The 26484-nt window shown below is 42.8% G+C and overlaps 1 protein-coding gene across 1 annotated transcript in view; it reads left to right on the top strand.

Annotated features, from left to right (window-relative positions):
• Positions 1–1097: 1097 nt before the first annotated feature.
• The window catches only part of LOC311121611 (dynamin-1), a gene marked incomplete at both ends in the record, with an annotated part of 45612 nt that continues 20225 nt past the window's right edge, over positions 1098–26484 (top strand). The window contains 2 exons of the mRNA XM_084196074.1: positions 1098–1258; positions 21596–21669. Coding sequence (XP_084052200.1) covers positions 1098–1258; positions 21596–21669 — 235 coding nt within the window. The remainder of the gene's footprint in view (positions 1259–21595; positions 21670–26484) is intronic.

The following is a 26484-nucleotide window of genomic DNA, read 5'->3' as shown; positions in this document are numbered from 1 at the left end:
AGAACAATGGGATATAAAAGTGTTTTCTAAAGTTCATTATTATAAGTATATTATTATTATTATTATTATTATTATTATTATTATTAATAGCAGCATTATAAATAATGTTTTGTGAATTTAATTAGGCCTACTGTTGTTACCATAATTACTGTCTAGTAGGGCCTAATCATTACTCTTATTGCTGTTAACAATATTGTCATTATATTATTTGTGCTTTTATGGCTATTAACTATTTTCCTTTTTTCATATTGTTAAACAAAATTCAAAGTCTGCTAACATTTCCCAAAAAATGTTTACGAATTCTGACCATTTGTATTTTTTCCCCCGTCTTTATTGCGGGACTTTTATTTTGAACGGAAATCGCCGAGATCACTTATTCATGGGAGGTATTGCTTATTCTTGCTGGCGGAATGGAGGTGACACTGCACCTGCTCCCGGTATTTTACAGGGATGCGCACCTCTTATAATATCTCGGTGTGCGCACTGTGACTGTCTATAGCGCATGTCGCCCTCTTTCCCCTAGCAGGCTGAAGAACAGATGACGTCGTTTAACAATTTCAGCACCATGGACAGATCAACACTGCCACGCACGCAAAGCCTACAAAACATAATCATCATGGGCATAACATAATTAATCTATGATGTAGCAAAGTATCAATATGTATCAATATAGCCTATTTATAAATACATTGTTTACATAGCCTGTATTTTCTATTTCTTACAGCATAGCGGTAAGAGAGAGCACACAAAGCCTAGGGCGCAATTCTGTTGAGATAGATCAAGGAGTGGTGCATGCGCGTCAGTGCAAGGATCCCCTAGCGTATTCTGATAAGAGATCATCCCTCCGTGCTGCGTGGTAGAGTTGAATATAGCTGTAGAGGAGAGTGAGGAGTGGAGAAGCGTTCTGTGTAGAGGGGACACCGGGGAAGCGTAATCAATGAGGGTGCAAGTAAAATTTAAATAGAAGACCGATTCCAAACGTTGAAACACCCTCAAAACGGAAGGGCGATAAAGGGGGGACAAGCGCTCGGTTCCGAGAGAGAACGCTTTCCCTCATTTGATTCTACTGAGAAGGAGCGACCGATTCCCTTGCAATCATGGGGAACCGGGGGATGGAAGACCTTATTCCTCTTGTGAATAAAATGCAAGATGCCTTCTCGGCCATCGGTCAAAATTCCCAGTTGGATCTGCCTCAAATTGCTGTGGTCGGCGGGCAGAGTGCAGGGAAAAGCTCGGTGTTGGAGAACTTCGTTGGGAAGTAAGTGGTTTTGTGTTTCTGTACGCAAATGCATCCCTCCATTATCAAAGCCTCCTAGGCTGCAATGGTTCTTGCACACCTACCCAGACCCATCCCTATCCCCATCCCCCTCAATGCTTTGATTTACAGCCTTTGAGATCCATTGGATAACCTCAGAATTATATCGAATGTATTAAATTAAGATGAGTTGCTGAAATTGCTGCCTTGAATCACCAGTCCCTCATCTTCACGCTTAATAACTGTAAACAGATTATTTGGTTACATAAAACCTTCCATGTGCTAATTGCTGCATTATATGCATTGGCAGAATAGAATAGCTAACCAAAATGGACGTTTGATTGTGTTGTTAGTGCTCCCTGTTATAAAACGATTGTATTTAAGCTTAAACAATAATAATATAAATTATGTATTTGCTCTATGGTGCTATTCTAATATTTGTTGTAGTACAAATCTACAGTAGATATTAAAATAATACCCCAACATTTGTGCGTTTCCTTTGATATTACAAATTGCATATTGGAGGTTTCCAGTTCTTATGATTAAAGACATCATAATATACCTGTTTAATGGGGTTGAATAGGGTACGCAATTCCCCCCATCCTCTCGTGGGTTATTCAACCTTAGGCTCAGGGCGCATAGCGCATTGGAGGCCACGGCCCAGTACTGTGTAGGCACCTTTTAAACACACAATTCCAACAAGAAAGCCTAATGTGTAGTTGTTTCTCAGACAGGGTTGCCATTTTGTCGTTCATAAACTAAACACAGACCACAGAGGAGAGATATTATGTGTATCTGACCTTCAGTAATTTACGGATTAGGGTACACCTAATGTGAGATATGAGTGAATACATAACACTAATTATGTCATAGTCCCTGTCACAACTGTCACGGTGTTGATGGTGGATAAACCGCATTTCTCTGGGGACACAACCCCGCTATACTGCAGTATGACCTTGCGAAAATACATGTAAAGGAGAAGGGAGAGAGAGTCGCTTTGAGCCCTTCGACTTCGGCTCCACATCCATCTGTTAGTACTTTGCTAGGCTGCTGCACCCGCTCAGCACCGGGCGATACGATAGGTGACTGACTGATTGTCAGGCCTCCCTTGGCTGTTGGAAATTTCGCAATACAATGCATTGCTTTAGTATGCAAAACCACACAGCCTACACATTTATTTTTAATGTTAATGGGAACAGTTGGATGTCCTGGTCAATATTAATTATGCGTGTTCTCAGCAGCATTGTCATCCTGACAAGTTTATACTGTAAGTGCCTATTAAGATGTTCACTGCAGTCTGGACGCAATGAATTGCCTGCTGACTAGCAGAATATACCATCGTGCAGTCTTCTCTCCCTAACCAGCTGCACTGACATCACCCGGGTCTTCCTGATCACACGCTACTGCCGCACCCCCTCCCTGCTGTTTTCTTTTGTGTTCACACACACATACTCATGCACCACGCATGAACACACACACACACACACACACACACACACACACACACACACACACACACACACACACACACACACACACACACACACACACACACACACACACACACACACACACACACACACACACAATACACTTGTTGTGTTTACTCACACATACACATACACACACACACATACACATACATACACACACACATACAAACATACTGTACATACACAATGCACATGTGGTGTTTCCACTCTCTCACTGTCTATCCTACTCTCCCTCTCACAGTAATTTAATGCTCTCTCTCTACTGGGGCCCTACTCTAATCTGTTGGCCTTCATTAAGCTGCTTGCTGTTTATCCTTTTGACTTTTAATAGAATCTATCAGCGTGTAGCATGGAGGTGGCTCATAGCATGGATGCAGACAGAGACACTGTATGTCTGTTTGGATGTGTGGACAGACAGAGGACCATTTTATTGGCACTGGCATTTCCTGAAGAACTAGAAGACCATCTGACCATGTTTTGTCAGTCCACTCACTCCCTTGACCCCATGGTGACATCATTGGCTTTACAGGGAACTGTAGAAACACTGAGAGATTAGAGCAGAGATAGAAAGCGAGATAGAGAGACTCAGGCCACAGTTATTATAAAAGTGTGTAAATGCAGAGAGATGGAGAGAGAGAAAGAGAGAGAGCTAGAGAAAGAGGGAGACACAGGGTCTCAGCCCACAGGGTCTTATGAAAGTGTGTAAACACTTTACTTAACATCTCTGTCATAAGAGGTATAACATTACAATAATTACATGATATACAGTGAGGGGAAAAAGTATTTGATCCCCTACTGATTTTGTACGTTTGCCCACTGACAAAGACATGATCAGTCTATAATTTTAATGGTAGGTTTATTTGAACAGTGAGAGACAGAATAACAACAAAAAAATCCAGAAAAACGCACAGCAAAATTTTTATAAATTGATTTGCATTTTAATGAGGGAAATAAGTATTTGACCCCTCTGCAAAACATGACTTAGTACTTGGTGGCAAAACCCTTGTTGACAATCACAGAGGTCAGACGTTTCTTGTAGTTGGCCACCAGGTTTGCACACATCTCAGGAGGGATTTTGTTCCACTCCTCTTTGCAGATCTTCTCCAAGTCATTAAGGTTTCGAGCCTGACGTTTGGCAACTCGAACCTTCAGCTCCCTCCACAGATTTTCTATGGGATTAAGGTCTGGAGACTGGCTAGGCCACTCCAGGACCTTAATGTGCCTCTTCTTGAGCCACTCCTTTGTTGCCTTGGCCATGTGTTTTGGGTCATTGTCATGCTGGAATACCCATCCACCACCCATTTTCAATGTCCTGGCTGAGGGAAGGAGGTTCTCACCCAAGATTTGACGGTACATGGCCCTGTCCATCGTCCCTTTGATGCAGTGAAGTTGTCCTGTCCCCTTAGCAGAAAAACACCCCCAAAGCATAATGTTTCCACCTCCATGTTTGATGGTGGGGATGATGTTCTTGGGGTCATAGGCAGCATTCCTCCTCCTCCAAACACGGCAAGTTGAGTTGATGCCAAAGAGCTCGATTTTGGTCTCATCTGACCACAACACTTTCACCAAGTTCTACTCTGAATCATTCAGATGTTCATTGGCAAACTTCAGACGGGCCTGTATATGTGCTTTCTTGAGCAGGGGGACCTTGCAGGCGCTGCAGGATTTCAGTCCTTCACAGCGTAGTGTGTTACCAATTGTTTTCTTGGTGACTATGGTCCCAGCTGCCTTGAGATCATTGACAAGATCCTCCCGTGTAGTTCTGGGCTGATTCCTCACCGTTCTCATGATCATTGCAACTCCACGAGGTGAGATCTTGCATGGAGCCCCAGGCAGAGGGAGATTGACAGTTCTTTTTTGTTTCTTCCATTTGAGAATTATCGTTCCAACTGTTGTCACCTTCTCACCAAGCTGCTTGGCGATGGTCTTGTAGCCCATTCCAGCCTTGTGTAGGTCTACAATCTTGTCCCTGATATCCTTGGAGAGCTCTTTGGTCTTGGCCATGGTGGAGAGTTTGGAATCTGATTGATTGATTTCTTCTGTGGACAGGTGTCTTTTATACAGGTAACAAGCTGAGATTAGGAGCACTCCCTTTAAGAGTGTGCTCCTAATCTCAGCTCGTTACCTGTATAAAAGACACATGGGAGCCAGACATCTTTCTGATTGAGAGGGGGTCAAATACTTATTTCCCTCATTAAAATGCAAATCAATTTATAACATTTTTGACATGCGTTTGTCAGGATTTTTTTGTTGTTATTCTGTCTCTCACTATTCAAATAAACCTACCATTAAAATTATAGACTGGTCATTTCTTTGTCAGTGGGCAAATGTACAAAATCAGCAGGGGATCAAATACTTTTTTCCCTCACTGTAGGATGTAAACAGTGATGAGAGTTGGTAACAACTGACTTTACACAGCCATGACAACAATCTTAGCTTTTTGCTGATCCCATTTCTGAGTTTCATATTGCATTGAGAGATACTGTAGAGGCACATTTTCACATTTCCTATTTAGAATTCGTCATTCCTCAATGTATTTCCTCGATGTGATGACTTGCAGGCAGATGTAAAATGACACGATTCATCAAACAGTTGTTATGACACCAATTCAATCATATTTTCAAGCATAGTGGTGGTTGCATCATGTTATGGGTATGCTTGTAATCATGAAGGACTGGGGAGTTTTTCAGGATAAAAAAGAAACGGAATGGAGCCAAGCACAGGGAAAATCCTAGAGGAAAACCTGGTTCAGTCTGCTTTCGACTAGACACTGGGAGATGAATTCACCTTTCAGCAGGACAATAACCTAAAACACAAGGCCAAATCTACATTGGAGTTCCTTACCAAGAAGACTGTGAAGTGGCCGAGTTACAGTTTTGACTTAAATCTGCTTGAAAATCTATGGCAAGACCTGAAAATGGTTGTCTATCGCTGCTTATCTAATCAAGATACTCTATATTAGTGTCCTTCTTTTTCACATCTTTTCTTTTACAAATGTTGGAATTTCTCTTCCACTTTGACATTACAGAGTATTTTGTGTAGATCTATTTTAATCCCACTTTTTAACAACAAAATGTGTAAAAAGTCAAGGGGTGTGAATACTTTGTCAAGGCACTGTAAATACTCCCCTAGATGTATGTACATTGGTTGAAAGAAAGGAAAGTTATTATTGCACGAGTGAGCCCATAGGTTCATCAGCAAGCGTGGTGTAATTGCCTTAGTGTGCCATGCTCTTAGGCTGAAGTTAGTAGGTGAATGACATTCCACACGCTTGCTAATAGTAAATGAGGAGGAGAGACGTGACGCCTTGCTGATGAGGTAACATTATGACACTACCATATAAATACCTGCTATGCTGATGAGGTAAGATAGGAAGCAATATGAATTATATTGTTTTTACTAGATAACTTAAAAGTGATAAGCCGTTCAGACCAGCCTTCCTGATTGAACTTTCCTAAACTACATCACAATTCTCCATACACCTTAGTGGAAAATACAGGAGACATTTCTCCTAAAATGAATTCAAGAAAAGAGAAACAATGTATTTGTGATAATAGCACACAACAGGTCTGGTTATGAGTTGTGCTTATCTCATAATGACTGTAGAACTCATCATTATGCCCAGAGCAAAGCCTCCCAGCGTTGATATTTCTAGTGGGTGTGACAGCCTTTGGTTTGCAGAGATCATAATAATTGGCCAGCTGGTGAGATGCTCACATAACAGACAGTTATTTATATGTATGAAAAGCAAACGGCACTGTTAGGACTTGGATATTTGTCCTACTTTTGTAGTCTATAAACTTTGCTGACTGTCTTACTCAAAGGGAGCCTCTTCCCTACTTGATTGCACTCACTATTTGGTTTGGACACAAGGACAATTATGGGAAACAACTCATGTGTGTAACGTTGACGCTGGGAGTCAGGAAGCAGGGGCAGTTGGAGAGTTTAATAGAACACGAACAATAAACAATACAAAAACAGGAGTAGCGTCGGGACATGGAAACAGAGTCAATAACGCCTGATGGGAATTAACAACAGAGTGCTATATATATGGGGGAGTAACAAGGAAGGTGATAGAGTCCAGGTGTGCCTGATGATGAGGCGCAGGTGTGCGTAGTGATGGGTTGCCAGGGCCGGTGGTTAGTAAACCGGCGACGTCGAATGCCGGAGGGGAGGAGCAGGAGTAGACATGACAATGTAATAGACACAGGGTCAACGACACAGTGCATTGTCGGTAATGGAGGTTGTCAAAACCCTACACACTCTCTCTCTCTCTCTATCAACGTGCTCTGAAGAACGTCAATATCCTATGTTTCTTCGAGTCGTGTCTGAGCAAGGACATATAAATCTAGCTGCTTTTTCTATCAATCGGCAGGACATAAAGGCAGTGTCGGGCAAACTCGGGGGGGGGGGGGTCTCTTTGTTAACAGCTGGTGCGCAATATCTAATATTAAGGAAGTCTCAAGGTTTGGCTCGCCTGAGTTAGAATACCTCATGATAAGCTGTACACCACACTATTTACCAAGAGAGTTTTCATCTATATTTGTCATTGCTGTCTACTTACCACCATAAACCGATGCTGGCACTAAGACCGCACTCAACGAGCTGTATAGGGCCATAAGCAAACAAGAAAATGTTCACCCAGAGGGGGTGCTGGTAGTGGCTGGTGATTTGAATGCAGGAAAACTGAAATCCATCTTATTTCATTTGGCTTTGGGGATGACCAGTGAGATATACCTGCTGGAGCGCATACTACGGGTGGGTGTTGCTATGGTGACCAATGAGCTAAGATAAGGAGGGGATTTGCCTAGAAGTGATTTATAGATGACCTAGAGCCAGTGGGTTTGGCAACGAATATGTAGTGAGGGCCAGCCAACGAGAGCGTACAGGTCACAATGGTGGGTAGTATATGGTTCTTTGGTGACAAAACGGATGGCACTGTGATAGACTACATCCAATTTGCTGAGTTGAGTGTTGGAAGCTATTTTGTAAATGACATCGCCGAAGTCAAGGATCGGTAGGATAGTCAGTTTTACGAGGGCATGTTTAGCAGCATGAGTGAAGGAGGCTTTGTTGCGAAACAGGAAGCCGATTCTAGATTTAACTTTGGATTGGAGATGCTTAATGTGAGTCTGGAAGGAGAGTTTACGGTCTAACCAGACACCTAGGTATTTGTAGTTGTCCATATATTCTAAGTCAGACCCACCGAGAGTAGTGATTCTAGTCGGGCGGGCGGGTGCAAACAGCGTTTGATTGAAGAGCATGCATTTAGTTTTACTTGCGTTTAAGAGCATGGGCAAGTTACAGCGGAGGGTGCAGATCTGGTGGCCGGGGTAGAGGTAGCCAGGTGGAAAGCATGGCCAGCCGTAGCTAAATGCTTATTGAAATTCTCGATTATCGTAGATTTATCGGTGGTGACAGTGTTTCCTAGCCTCAGTGCAGTGGGTAGCTGGGAGGAGGTGCTTTTATTCTCCATGGACTTTACAGTGTCCCAAAACTTTTTGGAGTTAGTGCTACAGGATGCACATTTCTGTTTGAAAAAGCTAGCCTTTGCTTTCCTAACTGATTGTGTATATTGGTTCCTGACTTCCCTGAAAAGTTGCATATCGCGGGGGCTGTTCGATGCTAATGCAGTACGCCACAGGATGTTTTTGTGCTGGTCAAGGGTAGTCAAGTCTGGGGTGAACCAGGGGCATGCTTATTTAAGATGGAGAGGAAAGCACTTTTGAAGAACATCCAGGCATCCTCTACTGACGGAATGAGGTCAATATCCATCCAGGATACCCGGGCCAGGTCAATTAGAAAGGTCTGCTCGCTGAAGTGTTTTAGGGAGCGTTTGACAGTGATGAGGTGTGGTCGTTTGACCGCGGACCCATTACGGACGCAGGCAATGAGGCAGTGATCGCTGAGATCCTGGTTGAAGACAGCGGAGGTGTATTTAGAGGGTAAATTAGTCAGGATGATATCTATGAGGGTGCCCATGTTAATGGATTTAGGGTAGTACCTGGTAGGTTCCTTGATAATTTGTGTGAGATTGAGGGCATTTAGTTTAGATTATGTTAAGCATATCCCAGTTTAGGTCACCAAGCAGTACGAACTCTGAGGATAGATGGGCAACAGTGAGAGACTTATTTCTGGAAAGGTGGATTTTTAGAAGTAGAAGCTCAAACTGTTTGGGCACAAACCTGGATAGTATGATAGAGCTCTGCAGGCTATCTCTACAGTAGATTGCAACTCTGCCCCCTTTGGCAGTTCTATCTAGACGGAAAATGGCGTAGTTCGGGATGGACATTTCTGAATTTTTGGTGGCCTTCCTAAGCCAGGATTCAGACACTGCTAGAACATCAGGGTTGGCAGAGTGTGCTAACGCAGTGAATAACTCAAACTTGGGGAGGAGGCTTCTGATGTTAACATGCAAGAAACCAAGGCTTTTACGGTTACAGAAGTCAACAAATGATAGCGCCTGGGGAGTAGGAGTGATACTGGGGGCTACAGGGCCTGGGTTAACCTCTACATCACCAGAGGAACAGAGGAGGAATAGAATAAGTATACGGCTAAAGGCTTTAAAAACTGGTCTTCTAGTGCGTTGGGTACAGAGAATAAACGGGGCAGATATCCGGGCATTGTAGAATAGATTAGGGCATTATGTATAGACAAGGATATGGAAGGATATGAGTACAGTGGAGGTACACTGAATGCTAGAGCTGCCGCTTTCAAGGAGCGGGACACTAATCGGGACACTTATAAGAAATCCTGCTATGCCCTCCGGCGAACCAACAAACAGGCAAAGCATCAATATAGGACTAAGATCGAATCCTACTACACCGGCTCTGATGCTCAACGGATGTGGCAGTGCCTGCAAACTATCACGGATTAAAAATACTATTTGGATTGACTGCCTTTTTATTTGCATCGACTATCTTGCACCAGCTCTATGCACACTCACTGGACTACACTGACACTCCAACACACACATACACACACACACACACACACACACACACACACACACACACACACACACACACACACACACACACACACACACACACACACACACACACACACACACACACACACACACACACACACACCCACTACATACGCTCACACACACAAAACACATGCATAATGCCGCCACTTTTACCCCTACCTACATGTACATATTACCTCAATTACCTCGTATCCCTGCAAGTTGACTCGATACCGGTACTCCTTGTATATAGGCATGCTATTGTTATTTTATTGTGTTCTTTTTTAACATTTAAATCTGGTAATTTTTCTTACTTTTTAGCTCTGCATTGTTGGGAAAGGGCTCCTAAGTAAGCATTTCACGCTAAAGTCTACACCTGTTGTATTTGCGCATGTGACAAATACCTTTGGATTTGGTTTGATTCTCTGCCCTCTGTTTTTCTATCTGTCTCCCGCTTACACTCTCTCACGTTCTCTATCTAACCCTCTCTCTCTCTCTGCTACTCTGAGCACTCTACGTAATGCACATGTCATGTGTCACCCTCGGTTAGCCCTCTATAGGGGAACCTCCCCCACCATGAGAGAGAACAGTGGTGATCAGCCACAAGCGTCCATCTCTCCACCCTCATATCGTTCCCTTGACCTCCCCTCATATGTCTTTCAATGGCACAACCCATGTGTCTTTTCTTGTCCTCAGTCCCTGATCCCTATACTACAGTAAGGGCACAGCATAGCCAACAAGTTGAAGAATCTGTCGATGTACCCTTGAGCAAGGCACTAAACCCTAATTTGCTCCAGGGACGCCACACTACTATGGCTGACCCTGTAAAACAACACATTTCACTGCACCTATCCGGTGTATGTGACAATAAAACATATATTTCTTTATGTAATACACTATAATGCAATACATTTTATGTCAGACACAAAATGGCCTCCCAGTGTATTTCCTGGAAGCGGCCGGGCCCCATATCTGTCAATCATGTACTGTTGGGCTCTGATTGGCATGCTGGAGCCATTGGCTGATTTCAGGGTATAAGATGAGAGGTGTCATAAACCTATTCTTTTATCTGTCCCTATCAGATGAACACGGGTTGGTTGCTGGCTGTTTGGTGTACAGAGCCTGTACTTTCCTCTGAGGCTGCTTTCAGGACCTAGGAGAGCTCTTCAGAGGAATGTCACACTACAGATGCAGGATCTTAATTTGAGCCAGTTTGCTACAGCAGGAAAATAATCCTGCAGGAACAGGAAATGCAAATTATTACGTGGATTATAATTAATGGCCATTTTTGTAGGGATTAATACATTCTTAGTAAGGGAAAATCAAGTCTGAAATTTCAAAGTGGAAATTACAAACTTCAGAAGCCTTTTTAAACCTCAAACACTACAAGTTTTAAAGTTCTCCTGCAACAGGGGGATCAAATCAAGATCCTACATCTGTACAGCAGACCCACAATAACAACTCAGTCAGGGAATACTGCCATAGACTATCACTGTGACCTCTGTCACCTGGGGGATTCAAGACCTTGCAACAAAACTTGTACGTTTTGTAAGGTTAGGTTAGGATGAGCATGAATGAGCATGTGAGCTCTAGCCTTTGTGTTTTATAATCGCTTAGATAATAAATGACTGAATAATGGAAATAAGGTGAAGTATTGCTCTAGAAATATGAGCCTTGTCAACAGATTTCCAAATAAATTACTAATTGAAAGTTATATGAATATCTATTTCTCAGATCACCACCGATTTCTACTGATGCAGCTGTTCTAGGTCAAAGAAGTGCTTACTGCAGAGTGGATTGCACTGTTTTCCTCTGGAGAACCCCGTTTGAGAACCCACCTTTATTAGAGTGCGGGTGCTTGCAGCATTTAGCACATCAGACTAGAATATGTAAAATAGTCTCTTCTGCTGCGTAGGCTTCCTCTCATTTGCTGACGAGGCAAAAAATTCATCTCTACTGGTCCAATTGGAGAGACTATTATTGCAGGGCGGAATTACAGTATATTACATAATATGAAGAATGCAAAATGCAAGGGATTATCTGTATCCCCAACACGAGAAGGACAGTATGGGCTGTAGTATGGCCCGACTCTCTTTCTGTAATCCTATTTCTAGTCTGTGAGAGGGAAGATATACTGTAGATAGATAGCCCTTTACTGCCTGACTGACACGAATAGATGATGGGCTACTCACTGGCTAGCACTGCTGGGAAGTGTAGTCTAATTTGGTGATTTATTGATGATCATTGTTTTCCCTTTGAGAGATGTATTACTGTATGTCACTTTATTTATCGTCTTGTTTCATTTATGTTGGCCTATTATTAAATCAAATCAAATCAAAATGTATTTGCCACATGCGCCGAATACAACAGGTGTAGACATTACCGTGAAATACTTACTTACAGCCCTTAACCAACAATGCATTTATTTTTTAATAAAAAAGTAAAATAAAATAACAACAACAAAAAAGTGTTGAGAAAAAAAGAGCAGAAGTAAAATAAAATAACAGTAGGGAGGCTATATACAGGGGGGTACCGGTGCAGAGTCAAGGTGCAGGGGCACCGGCCAGTTGAGGTAGTTGAGGTAATATGTACATGTGGGTAGAGTTAAAGTGACTATGCATAAATAATTAACAGAGTAGCAGCAGTGTAAAAAGATGGGGTGGGGGTGGGGGGGCAGTGCAAATAGTCCAGGTAGCCATGATTAGCTGTTCAGGAGTCTTATGGCTTGGGGGTAGAAGCTGTTGAGAAGCCTTTTGGACCTAGACTTGGAGCTCCGGTACCGTATGATGCGCGGTAGCAGAGAGAACAGTCTATGACTAGGGTGGCTGGAGTCTTTGACAATTTTGAGGGCCTTCCTCTGACACCGCCTGGTATAGAGGTCCTGGATGGCAGGAAGCTTGGCCCCAGTGATATACTGGGCCGTACGCACTACCCTCTGTAGTGCCTTGCGGTCGGAGGCTGAGCAGTTGCCATACCAGGCGGTGATGCAACCAGTCAGGATGCTCTCGATGGTGCAGCTGTATAACCTTTTGAGGATCTGAGGACCCATGCCAAATCTTTTCAGTCTCCTGAGGGGGAATAGGCTTTGTCGTGCCCTCTTCACAACTGTCTTGATGTGTTTGGACCATGGTAGTTCATTGGTGATGTGGACACCAAGGAACTTGAAGCTCTCAACCTGTTCCACTACAGCCCCGTCAATGAGAATGGGGGCGTGCTCAGTCCTCTTTTTTTTCCTGTAGTCAACAATCATCTCCTTTGTCTTGGTCACGTTGAGGGAGAGGTTGTTATCCTGGCACCACACGGCCAGGTCTCTGACCTCCTCCCTATAGGCTGTCTCATCGTTGTCGGTGATCAGGTCTACCACTGTTGTGTCGTCGGCAAACTTAATGATGGTGTTGGAGTCGTGCCTGGCCATGCAGTCATGGGTGAACATGGAGTACAGGAGGGGACTGAGCACGCACCCCTGAGGGGCCCCCGTGTTGAGGATCAGCGTGGCTGATGTGTTGTTACCTACCCTTACCACCTGGGGGCGGCCCGTCAGGAAGTCCAGGATCCATTTGCAGAGGGAGGTGTTTAGTCCCAGGATCCTTAGCTTAGTGATGAGCTTTGAGGGCACTATGGTGTTGAACGCTGAGCTGTAGTCAATGAATAGCATTCTCACGTAGGTGTTCCTCTTGTCCAGGTGGGAAAGGGCAGTGTGGAGGGCAATAGAGATTGCATCATCTGTGGATCTGTTGGGGCGGTATGCAAATTAGAGTGGGTCTAGGGTTTCTGGGATAATGGTGTTGATGTGAGCCATGACCAGCCTTTCAAAGCACTTCATGGCTATTATTGATGGAAGGTGGGCCTAGTTCTACAGTTGGCTATGCTTTGTATACACTATTGTTTTTAGGATCACTGATAGAAGCAGTTGTATCATTATTTGTTTCTTGTGAAATGATTCTGGTGAGAGAGGGTAAAATAAGCAAGAAAGTGGAAGATGGGGGGAAAGAGGCTAGGGAAAGTGTGAGAGGAAAGAAAGAGAGAGCGAGAGTGGAGCTGGGTTAGCTGCCTTTACACTGCTCAAAGGGATTACATTTAATCTATGAGTGTACACACAGCTCACCAACAACAAGCCCTCTCATTGGCTCCCGCCCCTACTTTAATCTGGGCACCCGCCATCGGCCAAGAACGAGCCGTTTGATTGGCCCTTTCACTACAATGACTGTAATCTGGAGATGTACATGTCGACAACAACAAGCAATCTCAGCCACTAAGACTGTGGCCTGGAGATAGTGAAATTCCTTTTTCTAGTTATCATATTCATAGCGTGACTGTAATTGCTGCACACCTTTGATCAGGATTAGATTACAGCCTGTAGTTTGTACATTTAAAGCTGAAGAGTGCAATTATGCATTTTTGGGAATGGCCCCCAAGTAAGTGTTTCACTGTTAGTCTACATCTTTTGTTTACGAAGCATGTGACAAATAAAATTTTATTTTATTTTATTTTATTTATTAGACCAGGCCTAATACATTATCATTACTGGCAGGAGCTCCACTGGCGTGTGTTGGAGCATGGTGTTAGCAACATTAAGGTTGTGGGTTCAAGTCCCACCAGGACCATGTGTTTTGAATATGTGTATATATATATAATATATGACTCTAGGTCAGTTTAGATAAATATATGTTATGTTACTGTCAACTTGTTATGTCGATCAATGAGAGTGACTGTGTAAGAGAAACCAATGGAGAGGAAATTATCTGACTGTTATTGGAATAAAGCTCATCATGGTTCTGTTGTTATTCCTCACAAAGCCTCTGGCTAAGAAGCTGAATGTCAGACAATGACAACGTCCTCTCAGTGTTTCCACTAAGCAAGGCACAGTATATTCACATGCATACATGCATTCTTTGGAGTGTGTGTGTGTGTGTGTGTGCAGTAAATGTGTATGAGTCAATGATGCTCTGCTGCAGATTCCTGGCAGGTTGCCAGTGCTGGACAGGTCTATTGACTGTGTGTGTCTGTCTGTGTGTGTGTGTGTGTGTGTGGTTTTGTGTGTACAAGTGTGTGACACAATATAGTACTGTATATCTGTTTGTTTATACCGTTTCCTTATGGGTGGATATTTTTGTCTCCTCAGTGCCTTCATAGTCGACCTTGCTTTGATAGTGGACAGCCACTGGCTGGTAAGTTTGTGTGCCATCACCAGACAGGGGGAGGGGTTGAGTCTCCCAGTGGGATTAGGCGGTTGGGGTGGAGGAGAGGTGCAGGCTGGGGTGGGGCATGCCTTGCCTGCTGTCCCCACATGCTTCAAGATGCACACCATTGTTCCTATACCCAAGAAAGCGAAGGTAACTGAACTAAATGACTATCGCCCCGTAGCACTCACCTCTGTCATCATGAAGTGCTTTCAGAGACTAGTCAAGGATCATATCACCTCTACCTTATCTGTCACCCTAGACCCACTTCAATATGCTTACCACCCCAATAGATCCATAGACGATGCAATCGCCATCACACTGCACACTGCCCTATCCCATCTGGACACGAGGAATACCTATGTAAGAATGCTGTTCATTGACAATAGCTCAGCATTTAACACCATAGTAACCTCCAAGCTCATCATTAAGCTCGAGGCCCTGGTTCTGAGCCCCGCTCTGTGCAACTGGGTCCTGGACTTCCTGATGTGTCGCCCCCAGGTGGTGAAGGTAGGAAACAACATCTCCACTTCGCTGATCCTCAACACTGGGGAAACACAAGGGTGCGTGCTCAGCCCCCTCCAACTCAATCATCAAGTTTGCAGATGACACAACAGTAGTAGGCTTGATTACCAACAATGACGAGACAGTCTACAGGGAGGAGGTGAGGGCTCTGGGAGTGTGGTGCCAGGAAAATAACCTCTCACTCAACGTCAACAAAACAAAGGAGATGATAGTGTACCTCAGGAAACAGCAGGGGGTGCACTCCCTTATCCACATCGACGGGACCACAGTGGAGAAGGTGGAAAGCTTCAAGTTCCTTGGCGTACACATCACTGACAAACTGAAATGGTCCACCCACACAGACAGTATGGTGAAGAAGGTGCAATAGAGCCTCTTCAACCTCAGGCTTGGCACCTAAAACCCTCACAAACCTTTACAGATGCACAATTGAGAGCATCTTGTCGGGCTGTATCACCACCTGGTACGGCAACTGCACCGCCTGCAACCACAGGGCTCTCCAGTGGGTGGTGCGGTCTGCCCAACGCATTACCGGGGACAAACTACCCGCCCTCCAGGACACCTACAGCACCCGATGTCACAGGAAGGCCAAAAAGATCATGAAGGACATCAACCACCCGAGCCACTGCCTGTTCACCCTGCTATCATCCAGAAGGTGAGGTCAGTACAGGTGCATCAAAGCTGGGACCGAGAGACAGCTTCTATCTCAAGGCTATCAGACTGTAAAATAGCCATCACTAGCACATTAGAGGCTGCTGCCTATAGACATAGACTAGAAATCACTGGCCACTTTAAGAAATGGAACACTAGTCACTTTAATAATGTTTACATATCTTGCATTACTCATCTCATATGTATATACTGTATTCTATACTATTCTACTGTATCTTAGTCCATGCCGCTCTGTCATTGCTCGTCCATATATGTATATATTCTTAATTCTATTCCTTACGTAGATTTGTGTGTATTGGGTATATGTTGTGAAATTGTTAGATATTACTTGTTAGATATTACTTCACTGTCGGAGTTAGAAGCACAAGCATTTCGCTAAACCTGCAATAACATCTGCTAAACACGTGTATGTGACAAATGAAATTTGATTTGATTTGATTAGACTTTGTTTTCTCACTCCTTCACTGCGTTTTCCCCTGCAGTCACATATAACAGGCTATTTATGTGGTGAATGCTTTTCAGCATTGCTACATGATGTTGTGTGCATGGGTACTGTATGTGCATGTGTGCATCCATCCGTGTTTTGCTAATTTGTGCGACTGAGTCCATTTAGCAAGTATGTAGCATATGTATGAATGTGTGCGCGGGTGTGTGTATGTGTGTGTGTGGTGGATACCCCAGGAACCATGCCTTGCCTTGAGCCACCCCCCCCCCAGCAATAGCAGTGATGAATGGCATTTGGGATGGAGATGGAGTGGTGTGGGGTGTGTGACAGGGTCTGGTTGGTTCGTGCCACCTCCGCCCATCTGGATGGTCCATATGGTGGCGTTTTTGGGGAAGGCGTAGTGGAGAAGGGGTAGAGGAGGAGTCCTGCGGTTTGGGCCATCTGTCCCCTACAAAATCAAATCAAATCAAATTTTATTGGCCACATACGCCGAATACAACAGGTGTAGACATTACAGTGAAATGCTTACTTACAGCCCTTAACCAACAATGAATTAATTTTTTTATAAAAAAGTAAAATAAAACAACAACAAAAAAGTTACAGTTACATAAAATTACAGTAGGGAGGCTATATATACAGGGGGGTACCGGTGCAGAGTCAATGTGCGGGGGCACCGGCTAGTTGAGGTAGTTGAGGTAATATGTACATGTGGGTAGAGTTAAAGTGACTATGCATAAATAATTAACAGAGTAGCAGCAGCGTAAAAAGATGGGGTGGGGGTCGGGGGGCAGTGCAAATAGTCTGGGTAGCCATGATTAGCTGTTCAGGAGTCTTATGGCTTGGGGGTAGAAGCTGTTGAGAAGTCTTTTGGACCTAGACTTGGCACTCCGGTACCGCTTGCCGTGCGGTATTAGAGAGAACAGTCCATGACTAGCGTGGCTGGAGTCTTTGACAATTTTGAGGGCCTTCCTCTGACACCGACTGGTATAGAGGTCCTGGATGGCAGGAAGCTTGGCCCCAGTGATGGGGCCAAAATGTTACTAGAGGAGAGGAAGGTGCAGAGAAAGCCAGGCTCACACCCCAAGAGGAGAGAGAGCGTAGACAGGAAATAGATTTTACACAGTAGGAAATAGTACTGTTGCAGGAAATTGATTTGACACAGTAGGAAATAGTACTGTTGCAGACTAGACAGTGCTGCCAATGGTTTGTCTGTTTATCTCTATTCAGATAGTGATATGAAATGGATTTAATCATTAAATTATTGTAATGACATAGGTTAGGTGTGTGTAGGCGTGCATTCATGCATACATATGTGTGTTTATGTTTTCACGTGTTGCATGCATACGTGTGTTTATGTGTACACATGTGTGTTTATAAGTGTGCACGCTTGTGTGTGTGTGTGTGTGTGTGTGTGTGTGTACATGCGTGTTTTTATGTGTGTGCATGTGTTTGTGTGTGTTTGCCTTGGAGAATGGCTGGAACATATTTGTGCATAAAAACGTATAGAATAATTTGTTGCGAGACTGCAGTTCAATTAGCATAATATCTTCCTCCCCGGCCAAATGGGCCTTCATTAACTGCTAGCATTGTGGCTCTGATTATAGCAATATCCACAATTGAAGTCACATTATGTGGCTAGCAGGGCTACCATTCTTAGTTGGCCAATTATAATTCATAACTGAAAATATTCTCATAAGCTGCAGCCTCATAACAATACCAATGTTAATTGTCCATTTAGTAACCCACTGAGCATACTTCACTATTCGTCCGTCAATATTCAGTCATGGTTGTTATTGACCTGCAAGCATAGTAAAGTGAAAATCTATGGTGATGATGCAATGAAGAGATCAGGCGTTACTACTATTCAAATCAAATCACATTTTATTGGTCACATATACATATTCAACAGATGTTATTGCGGGTGTAGTGAAATGCACTGTAGTAGCCTACACACTCTTGGTTTGCAGGACACCATCAGATTCTATCTGAGTGCATGTCCCTAATAGACCCTTGATGTTGATCCAAATCTGTTAGTGAATTAGCTAAGACTAGTGTCAGGTCAGCTGGTAATGTAGAAGCATACATACAAACAATGCCACCATGGCAGCTGCTGACATTACGTAATGCAGTGTCGTCAGAGTCCTTCAGAATAAAACACACATTGTGTGTTCTGACACACACACACACACACACACACACACACACACACACACACACACACACACACACACACACACACACACACACACACACACAGCCACTTCAGGACCACGTTGTATACCATACCATCTGCATGTTCCCAGTCTCGCAGATAGCTGGAGGCAGATGAAGATACTCATCTCTCTCTCTCTCTCTCTCTCTCTCTCTCTCTCTCTCTCTCTCTCTCTCTCTCTGTCTTTCTCACTCTCTCTCTCTCTCTCTCTCTCTCTCTTTATCTCTCTTACTGAGGCAGATGAAGAGAAACTAATATAAATTCAATTCAAATCAATTTCAGTTTAAGGCTTTATTGGCATGGGAAACATATGTTTACATTGCCAAAGCAAGTGAAATCGATAATAAACAAAAGTGAAATAAACAATAAAAAATTAACAGTAAACATTACACTCACAAAAGTTCCAAAAGAATAAAGACATTTCAAATGTCATATTATGTCTATATGCAGTGTTGTAATGATGTGCAAATAGTTAAAGTACAAAAGGGAAAATAAATAAACATAAATATGGGTTGTATTTACAATGGTGATATTCCTTCACTGGATGCCCTTTTCTTGTGGCAACAGCTCACACATCTTGCTGCTGTGATTGCACACTGTGGTATTTCACCCAATAGATATGAGAGATTATCAAAATTGGATTAGTTTTCGAATTCTTTGTGGGTCTGTGTAATCTGAGGGAAATATCTGTCTCTAATATGGTCATACATTTGGCAGGAGGTTAGGAAGTGCAGCTCAGTTTCCACCTCATTTTGTGGGCAGTGTGCACATAGCCTGTCTTCTCTTGAGAGCCAGGTCTACCTGCGGCTGCCTTTCTCAATAGCCAGGCTATGCTCACTGAGTCTGTACATAGTCAAAGATTTCCTTAATTTTGGGTCAGTCACAGTGGTCAGGTATTCTGCCACGGTGTACTCTCTGTTTAGGGCCAAATAGCATTCTACAGTAGTTTGCTCCGTTTTTTTGTTAATTCTTTCCAATGTGTCAAGTAATTCTCTTTTTGTTTTCTCATGATTTGGTTGGGTCTAATTGTGTTGCTGTCCTGGGGCTCTGTGGGGTCTGTTTGTGTTTGTGAACAGAGCCCCAGGACCAGCTTGCTTAGGGGGCTCTTCTCCAGGTTCATTTATCTGTAGGTGATGGCTTTGTTATGGAAGGTTTGGGAATCGCTTCCTTTTAGGTGGTTGTAGAATTTAACGGCTCTTTTCTGGATTTAGATAATTAGCGGGTATCGGCCTAATTCTGCTCTGCATTATTTTGTGTTTTACGTTGTACACAGAGGATATTTTTGCAGAATTCTGCATGCAGAGTCTCAATTTGGTGTTTGTCCCATTTTGTGAATTATTGGTTGGTGAGTGGACCCTAGACCTCACAACCATAAAGGGCAATGGGTTCTACAACTGATTCAAGTATTGTTAGCCAGAGCCTAATTGGTATGTCGAATTTTATGTTCCTTTTGATGGCATAGAAGAACCTTCTTGCCTTGTCTCTCAGATCGTTCACAGCTTTGTGGAAGTTACCTGTGGCGCTGATGTTTAGGCCGAGGTATGTATCGTTTTTTGTGTGCTCTAGGGCAACTGGACCTTTTTTGGAACACCATTATTTTTGTCTTACTGAGATTTAATGTCAGGGCCCAGGTCTGACAGAATCTGTGCAGAAGATCTAGGTGCTGCTGTAGGACCTCCTTGGTTGGGGACAGAAGCACCAGATCATCAGCAAACAGTAGACATTTGACTTCAGATTCTAGTAGGGTGAGGAAGGGTGCTGCAGACTGTTCTAGTACCCTCGCCAATTCATTGATATATATGTTGAAGAGGGTGGGGCTTAAGCTGCATCCCTGTCTCACCCCCGGCCCTGTGGAAAGAAATGTGTGTGTTTTTTGCCAATTTTAACCGCACACTTGTTGTTTGAGTACATTATTTTATAATGTCGTAAGTCTTTCCCCCAACACCACTTTCCATCAATTTGTATAGCAGGCCCTCATGCCAAATTGAGTCTAAAGCTTTTTTGAAATCAACAAAGCATGAGAAGACTTTGCCTTTGTTTTGGTTTGTTTGTTTGTCAATTAGGGTGTGCAGGGTGAATACGTGGTCTGTCATACGGTAATTTGGTAAAAAGACAATTTGACATTTGCTCAGTACATTTTTTTCGCTGTGGAAATATACGAGTCTGCTGTTAATGATAATGCAGAGGATTTTCCCTAGGTTGCTGTTGACGCATATCCAACGGTAGTTATTGGGGTCAAATTTGTCTCCACTTTTGTGGATTGGGGTGATCAGTCCTTGTTTCCAAATATTGGGGAATATGCCAGAGCTGAGGATGATGTTAAAGAGTTTAAGTATAGCCAATTGGAATTTGTGGTCTGTATATTTTATCATTTCATTTAGGATACCATCAATCCCAAAGGCCTTTTTGGGTTGGAGGGTTTGTATGTTGTACTGTAGTTCATTCAATGTAATTGGAGAATCCAGTGGGTTCTGGTAGTCTTTAATAGTTGATTCTAAGATTTGAGAGGGAGTCTACAACGCACACAGGCTCTTAAGTGGACTACTCTCAGAAAGAGCTATTAGCATCACATCCCAGACAAAGACTGCCAGGTGGAACAGAAAGTGTGTCCTGAAAAGCAGCAGAGACTTTAAGTCAACAGTCGTTTACTGGAACTGCAGTGACAGTTTGTTCATTTTCACCTTGAATTTGTCTCACAGTCCCACTTTCTATGAGGTAATGAATTAGATTAATCAATTTGACATGATCAGCACTCCTACTCTGAGAAGCTTAATGAATATGGGCCCAGGTGTTTCCATAAGCATGGTTCTTTTCTCACTTCTCTCTCCTTCTGTGTGTTACAGAGATTTTCTTCCCCGTGGCTCTGGCATCGTAACCCGCCGTCCCTTGGTCCTCCAGCTGATCAACTGTCCCACAGGTAAACTCTTCCCCCTTCCCCTCCCTGTCCCACAGGTAAAGCCTTCCCCATCCCTCCCTTCCACCAGCCTCCTCTCCAGAGTAGTGGTGTAGTGCTATTTGTTTAGGTGAGGGATCGCAATTGGTTTTTGTTAATGACATCATCATTTCCTCTGTCAAAGTTTGTACCGTAAGATGTAGCCAAATTAATAGCCTATCATTATGGAATATGCATAAAATGCATCCTCCAATTGCATCGTCTGCCATCACCACTCTCAAATGTGAATGATAATTATTCACGTTTTACCGGTGAAATGTCCAAACTGCATCTCTATGCCAATCATTTGATTGATCTCAATCAGGTTCATGGGAATATGCATTTAGATCTTCTTGAATTACTATTTCGTGAGTGAATTAGAGCAGATGTTGTTAACAAATTATTAGTCTTGTATTTTGTTTCAATCAAAGCATATATCCTGGCTAGTGGCATGCCTTGTTGAGTTTTGACGCATGATCATTTTAAAATTATTATTCAGTTTCAACTAACCATCCTAAAATCTCATTAGAAATTAGGTGTTTTTGGTGTAACAGTAAAGTTATAGGCCTACTATGTTATGGTATTATATTTGGTTCTGTTATGTAAAATGCAAATTAATCATTATGTGAACTTGCGAGACATTGATTTATAAACAAGCACCATTGTGAGAAGTGATAATCTTCTATTTTTTAGTAGTAATAATAATAATAATAAGTGATGAGTATGACTATTAGGCATAGGCAGCAGATCTTGATGAGATGCCATTTTAAGCATTTGTAGCGCCCTTCGTGGTGCTGAAAGGACAGCGCCAGGATCGCGCAATGATATTAAAGAGGTTGAACCAATTTGTGGTGCTGAAGGAAAAGTGAAGGATAGCTCTGTACATTCGTTTTAAAACAGCCATATGCTCAAGCTTTTGGTGTGGTGTATTCATGCAGCTCAATAAACTATAACCTAAATGCATTATTACCTCCAACTTGGCCCAATTCACATTTCCAATTGCCCACCCTGGCATACCAAGCTAGAACGGGCCCAGCGTCTCAACCAATAGCGAATGTAGGCTAAATATTCCAAGCAGGGCTACAGCAACTTCCAGAGAGGGTCAGGCTCCTTGGGCTTTGCGGTGGCCACTCTGGTTTCGGTGTCTTCGGGAGAACGGTGTCGCTGTAACCAAGTGGTCACATATATTCTGGGTTCCACTGTGCTAGAGTAGAGAGGGGGTCCGTGGAGTTTTATGAACATCAATGCAGACACACGGTCAAGCCTCAGACAAGCCTCAACATAGTTCTTCATCATTCTCGCCACCGCCAGACAGAAGACAGGGAAGAAACCACCATTTACTTACAGTGCCTTCAGAAAGTATTCACACCAATTGACTTTTGCCACATTTTGTTGTGCTACAGCCTGAATTTAAAATGGATTAAATTGAGATTTGGTGTCATTGGCCTACACACAATAACCCATAATGTCAAAGTGGAATTAAGTTTTTAGAAATGTTTACAAATGTATTTAAAAAAAATGAAAAGCTGAAATGTCTTGAGTCAATAAGTATTCAACCCCTTTGTTATGGCAACCCTAAATAAGTTCAGGAGTAAAAATGTGCTTAACAAGTTACATGGACTCACTCTGTGTGCAATAATAGTGTTTAACATGATTTTTGAATGACTACCTCATCTCTGTACCCCACACACACAATTATCTGTAAGGTCCCTTAGTCGAGCAGTGAATTTCAAACACAGATTCAACCACAAAGACCAGGGAGGTTTTCCAATGCCACGCAAAGAAGGGCACCTATTGGTAGATGGGTCAAAATAAAAAAAACGGAGATTAAATATCTCTTTGCGCATGGTAAAGTTATTAATTACCCTTTGGATGGTGTATCAATACATCCAGTCACTACAAAGATACAGGCATCCTTCCTAACTCAGTTGCCGTAGAGGAAGGAAACCACTCAGGGATTTCACCACGAGGCCAATGGTGACTTTAAAACAGTTACAGAGTTTAATGGCTGTGATAGGAGAAAACTGAGGATGGATCAACAACATTGTAGTTACTCCACAATACTAACCTAAATGACAGAGTGAAAAGAAGGAAGCCTGTACAGAATACAAATATTCCAAAACATACATCCTGTTTGCAATAAGGCACTAAAGTAAAACTGCCAAATATGTGGCAAAGAAATGATATTTCTGTCCTAATACAAAGTGTTATGTTTGGCGAAAATCCAATACAACACATCAGTGAGTACCACTCTTTATATTTTGGTGGTGGCTGCATCAAGGGCCCTGTGTAGCTCAGTTGGTAGAGCATGGCGCTTGCAACACCAGGGTTGTGTGTTCGATTCCCACGGGGGGCCAGTATAAAATGTATATATATATATATATATATATATATATATATATATATATATACACTACCAGTCAAAAGTTTGGACACACCTACTCATTCAAGGGTTTTTCTTTATTTTTAATATTTTCTACATTGTAGAATAATAGTGAAGACATCAAAACTATGAAATAACACATATGGAATCATGTAGTAACCAAAAATGTGTTAAACAAATCAAAATATATTTTATATTTGAGATTCTTCAAATAGCCACCCTTTGCCTTGATGACAGCTTTGCACACTATTGGCATTCTCTCAACCAGCTTCATGAGGTAGCCACCTGGAATGCATTTCAATTAACAGGTGTGCCTTCTTAAAAGTTAATTTGTGGAATTTCTTTCCTTCTTAATGCGTTTGAGCCAATCAGTTGCGTTGTGACAAGGTATACAGAAGATAACCCTATTTGGTGAAAGACCAAGTCCATATTATGGCAAGAACAGCTCAAATAAGCAAAGGGAAACGACAGTCCATCATTACTTTAAGACATGAAGTTCAGTCAATATGGAACATTTCAAGAACTTTGAAAGTTTCTTTAAGTGCAGTCGCAAAAACCATCAAGCGCTATGATGAAACTGGCTCTCATAAGGACCGCCACAGGAATGGAAGACCCAGAGTTACCTCTGCTGCAGAGGATAAGTTCATTAGAGTTACCAGCCTCAGAAATTGCAGCCCAAATAAATGCTTCACAGAGCTCAAGTAACAGACACATCTCAACATCAACTGTTCAGAGGAGACTGTGTGAATCAGGCCTTCATGGTCGAATTGCTGCAAAGAAACCACTACTAAAGGACACCAATAATAAGAAGAGACTTGCTTGGGCCAAGAAACACGAGCAATGGACGTTAGACCGGTGGAAATTTGTCCTTTGGTCTGGAGTCCAAATTGGAGATTTTTGGTTCCAACCACTGTGGCTTTATGAGACGTGGTGTGGGTGAACGGATGATCTCCGCATGTGTATTTCCCACCGTAAAGCATGGAGGAGGAGGTGTTATGGTGTGGAGGTGCTTTGCTGGTGACACTGTCTGTGATTTATTTAGAATTCAAGGCATACTTAACCAGCATGGCTACCACAGCATTCTGCAGCGATACGCCATCCCATCTGGTTTGGGCTTAGTGGGACTATCATTTGTTTTTCAACAGGACAATGACCCAACACACATCCAGGCTGTGTAAGGGCTATTTTACCAATAAGAAGAGTAATGGAGTGCTGCATCAGAAGACCTGGCCTCCACAATCCCCCGACCTCAACCAAATTGAGATGGTTTGGGACGAGTCGGACCACAGATTGAAGGAAAAGCAGCCAACAAGTGCTCAGCAAATGTGTGAACTCCTTCAACACTGTTGGAAAACCATTCCAGGTGAAGCTGGTTGAGAGAATGCCAAGAGTGTGCAAAGCTGTCATAAAGGCAAAGGGTGGCTATTTGAAGAATCTCAAATATAAAATATATTTTGATTTGTTTAACACTTTTTTTGTTTACTACATGATTCCATATGTGTTATTTCATAGTTTTGATGTCTTCACTATTATTCTACAGTGTAAAAAATAGTAAAAATAAAGAAAAACCCTTGAATGAGTAGGTGTGTCATAACTTTTGACTGGTAGTGTATATATATATACAGTGGGGAGAACAAGTATTTGATACACTGCCGATTCTGCAGGTTTTCCTACTTACAAAGCATGTAGAGGTCTGAAATTGTTATCATAGGTACACTTCAACTGTTAGAGATTTTTAAGTAATTAATTTCCATTGTATTGCATGAAATAAGTATTTGATCACCTACCAACCAGTAAGAATTCCGGCTCTCACAGACCTGTTAGTTTTTCTTTAAGAAGCCCTCCTGTTCTCCACTCATTACCTGTATTAACTGCACCTGTTTGAACTCGTTACCTGTATAAAAGACACACTCAATCAAACAGACTCCAACCTCTCCACAATGGCCAAGACCAGAGAGCTGTGTAAGGACATCAGGGATAAAATTGTAGACCTGCACAAGGCTGGGATGGGCTACAGGACAATAGGCAAGCAGCTTGGTGAGAAGGCAACAACTGTTGGCGCAATTATTAGAAAATGGAAGAAGTTCAAGATGACGGTCAATCACCCTCGGTCTGGGGCTCCATGCAAGATCTCACATCGTGGGGCATCAATGATCATGAGGAAGGTGAGGGATCAGCCCAGAACTACACGGCAGGACCTGGTCAATGACCTGAAGAGAGCTGGGACCACAGTCTCAAAGAAAACCATTAGTAACACACGATTAAAAACCTGCAGCGCACGCAAGGTCCCCCTGCTCAAGCCAGCGCATGTCCAGGCCCGTCTGAAGTTTGCCAATGACCATCTGGATGATCCAGAGGAGGAATGGGAGAAGGTCATGTGGTCTGATGAGACAAAAATATAGCTTTTTGGTCTAAAC

The sequence above is a fragment of the Coregonus lavaretus genome (assembly GCF_964263955.1).
Source record: "Coregonus lavaretus genome assembly, contig: HAP1_SCAFFOLD_2418, whole genome shotgun sequence".
Classification (NCBI taxonomy): Eukaryota; Metazoa; Chordata; class Actinopteri; order Salmoniformes; family Salmonidae; genus Coregonus; species Coregonus lavaretus.
The sequence above is the reverse complement of the archived record's forward strand: the minus strand, read 5'-3'. Positions and strand labels throughout refer to the sequence as shown.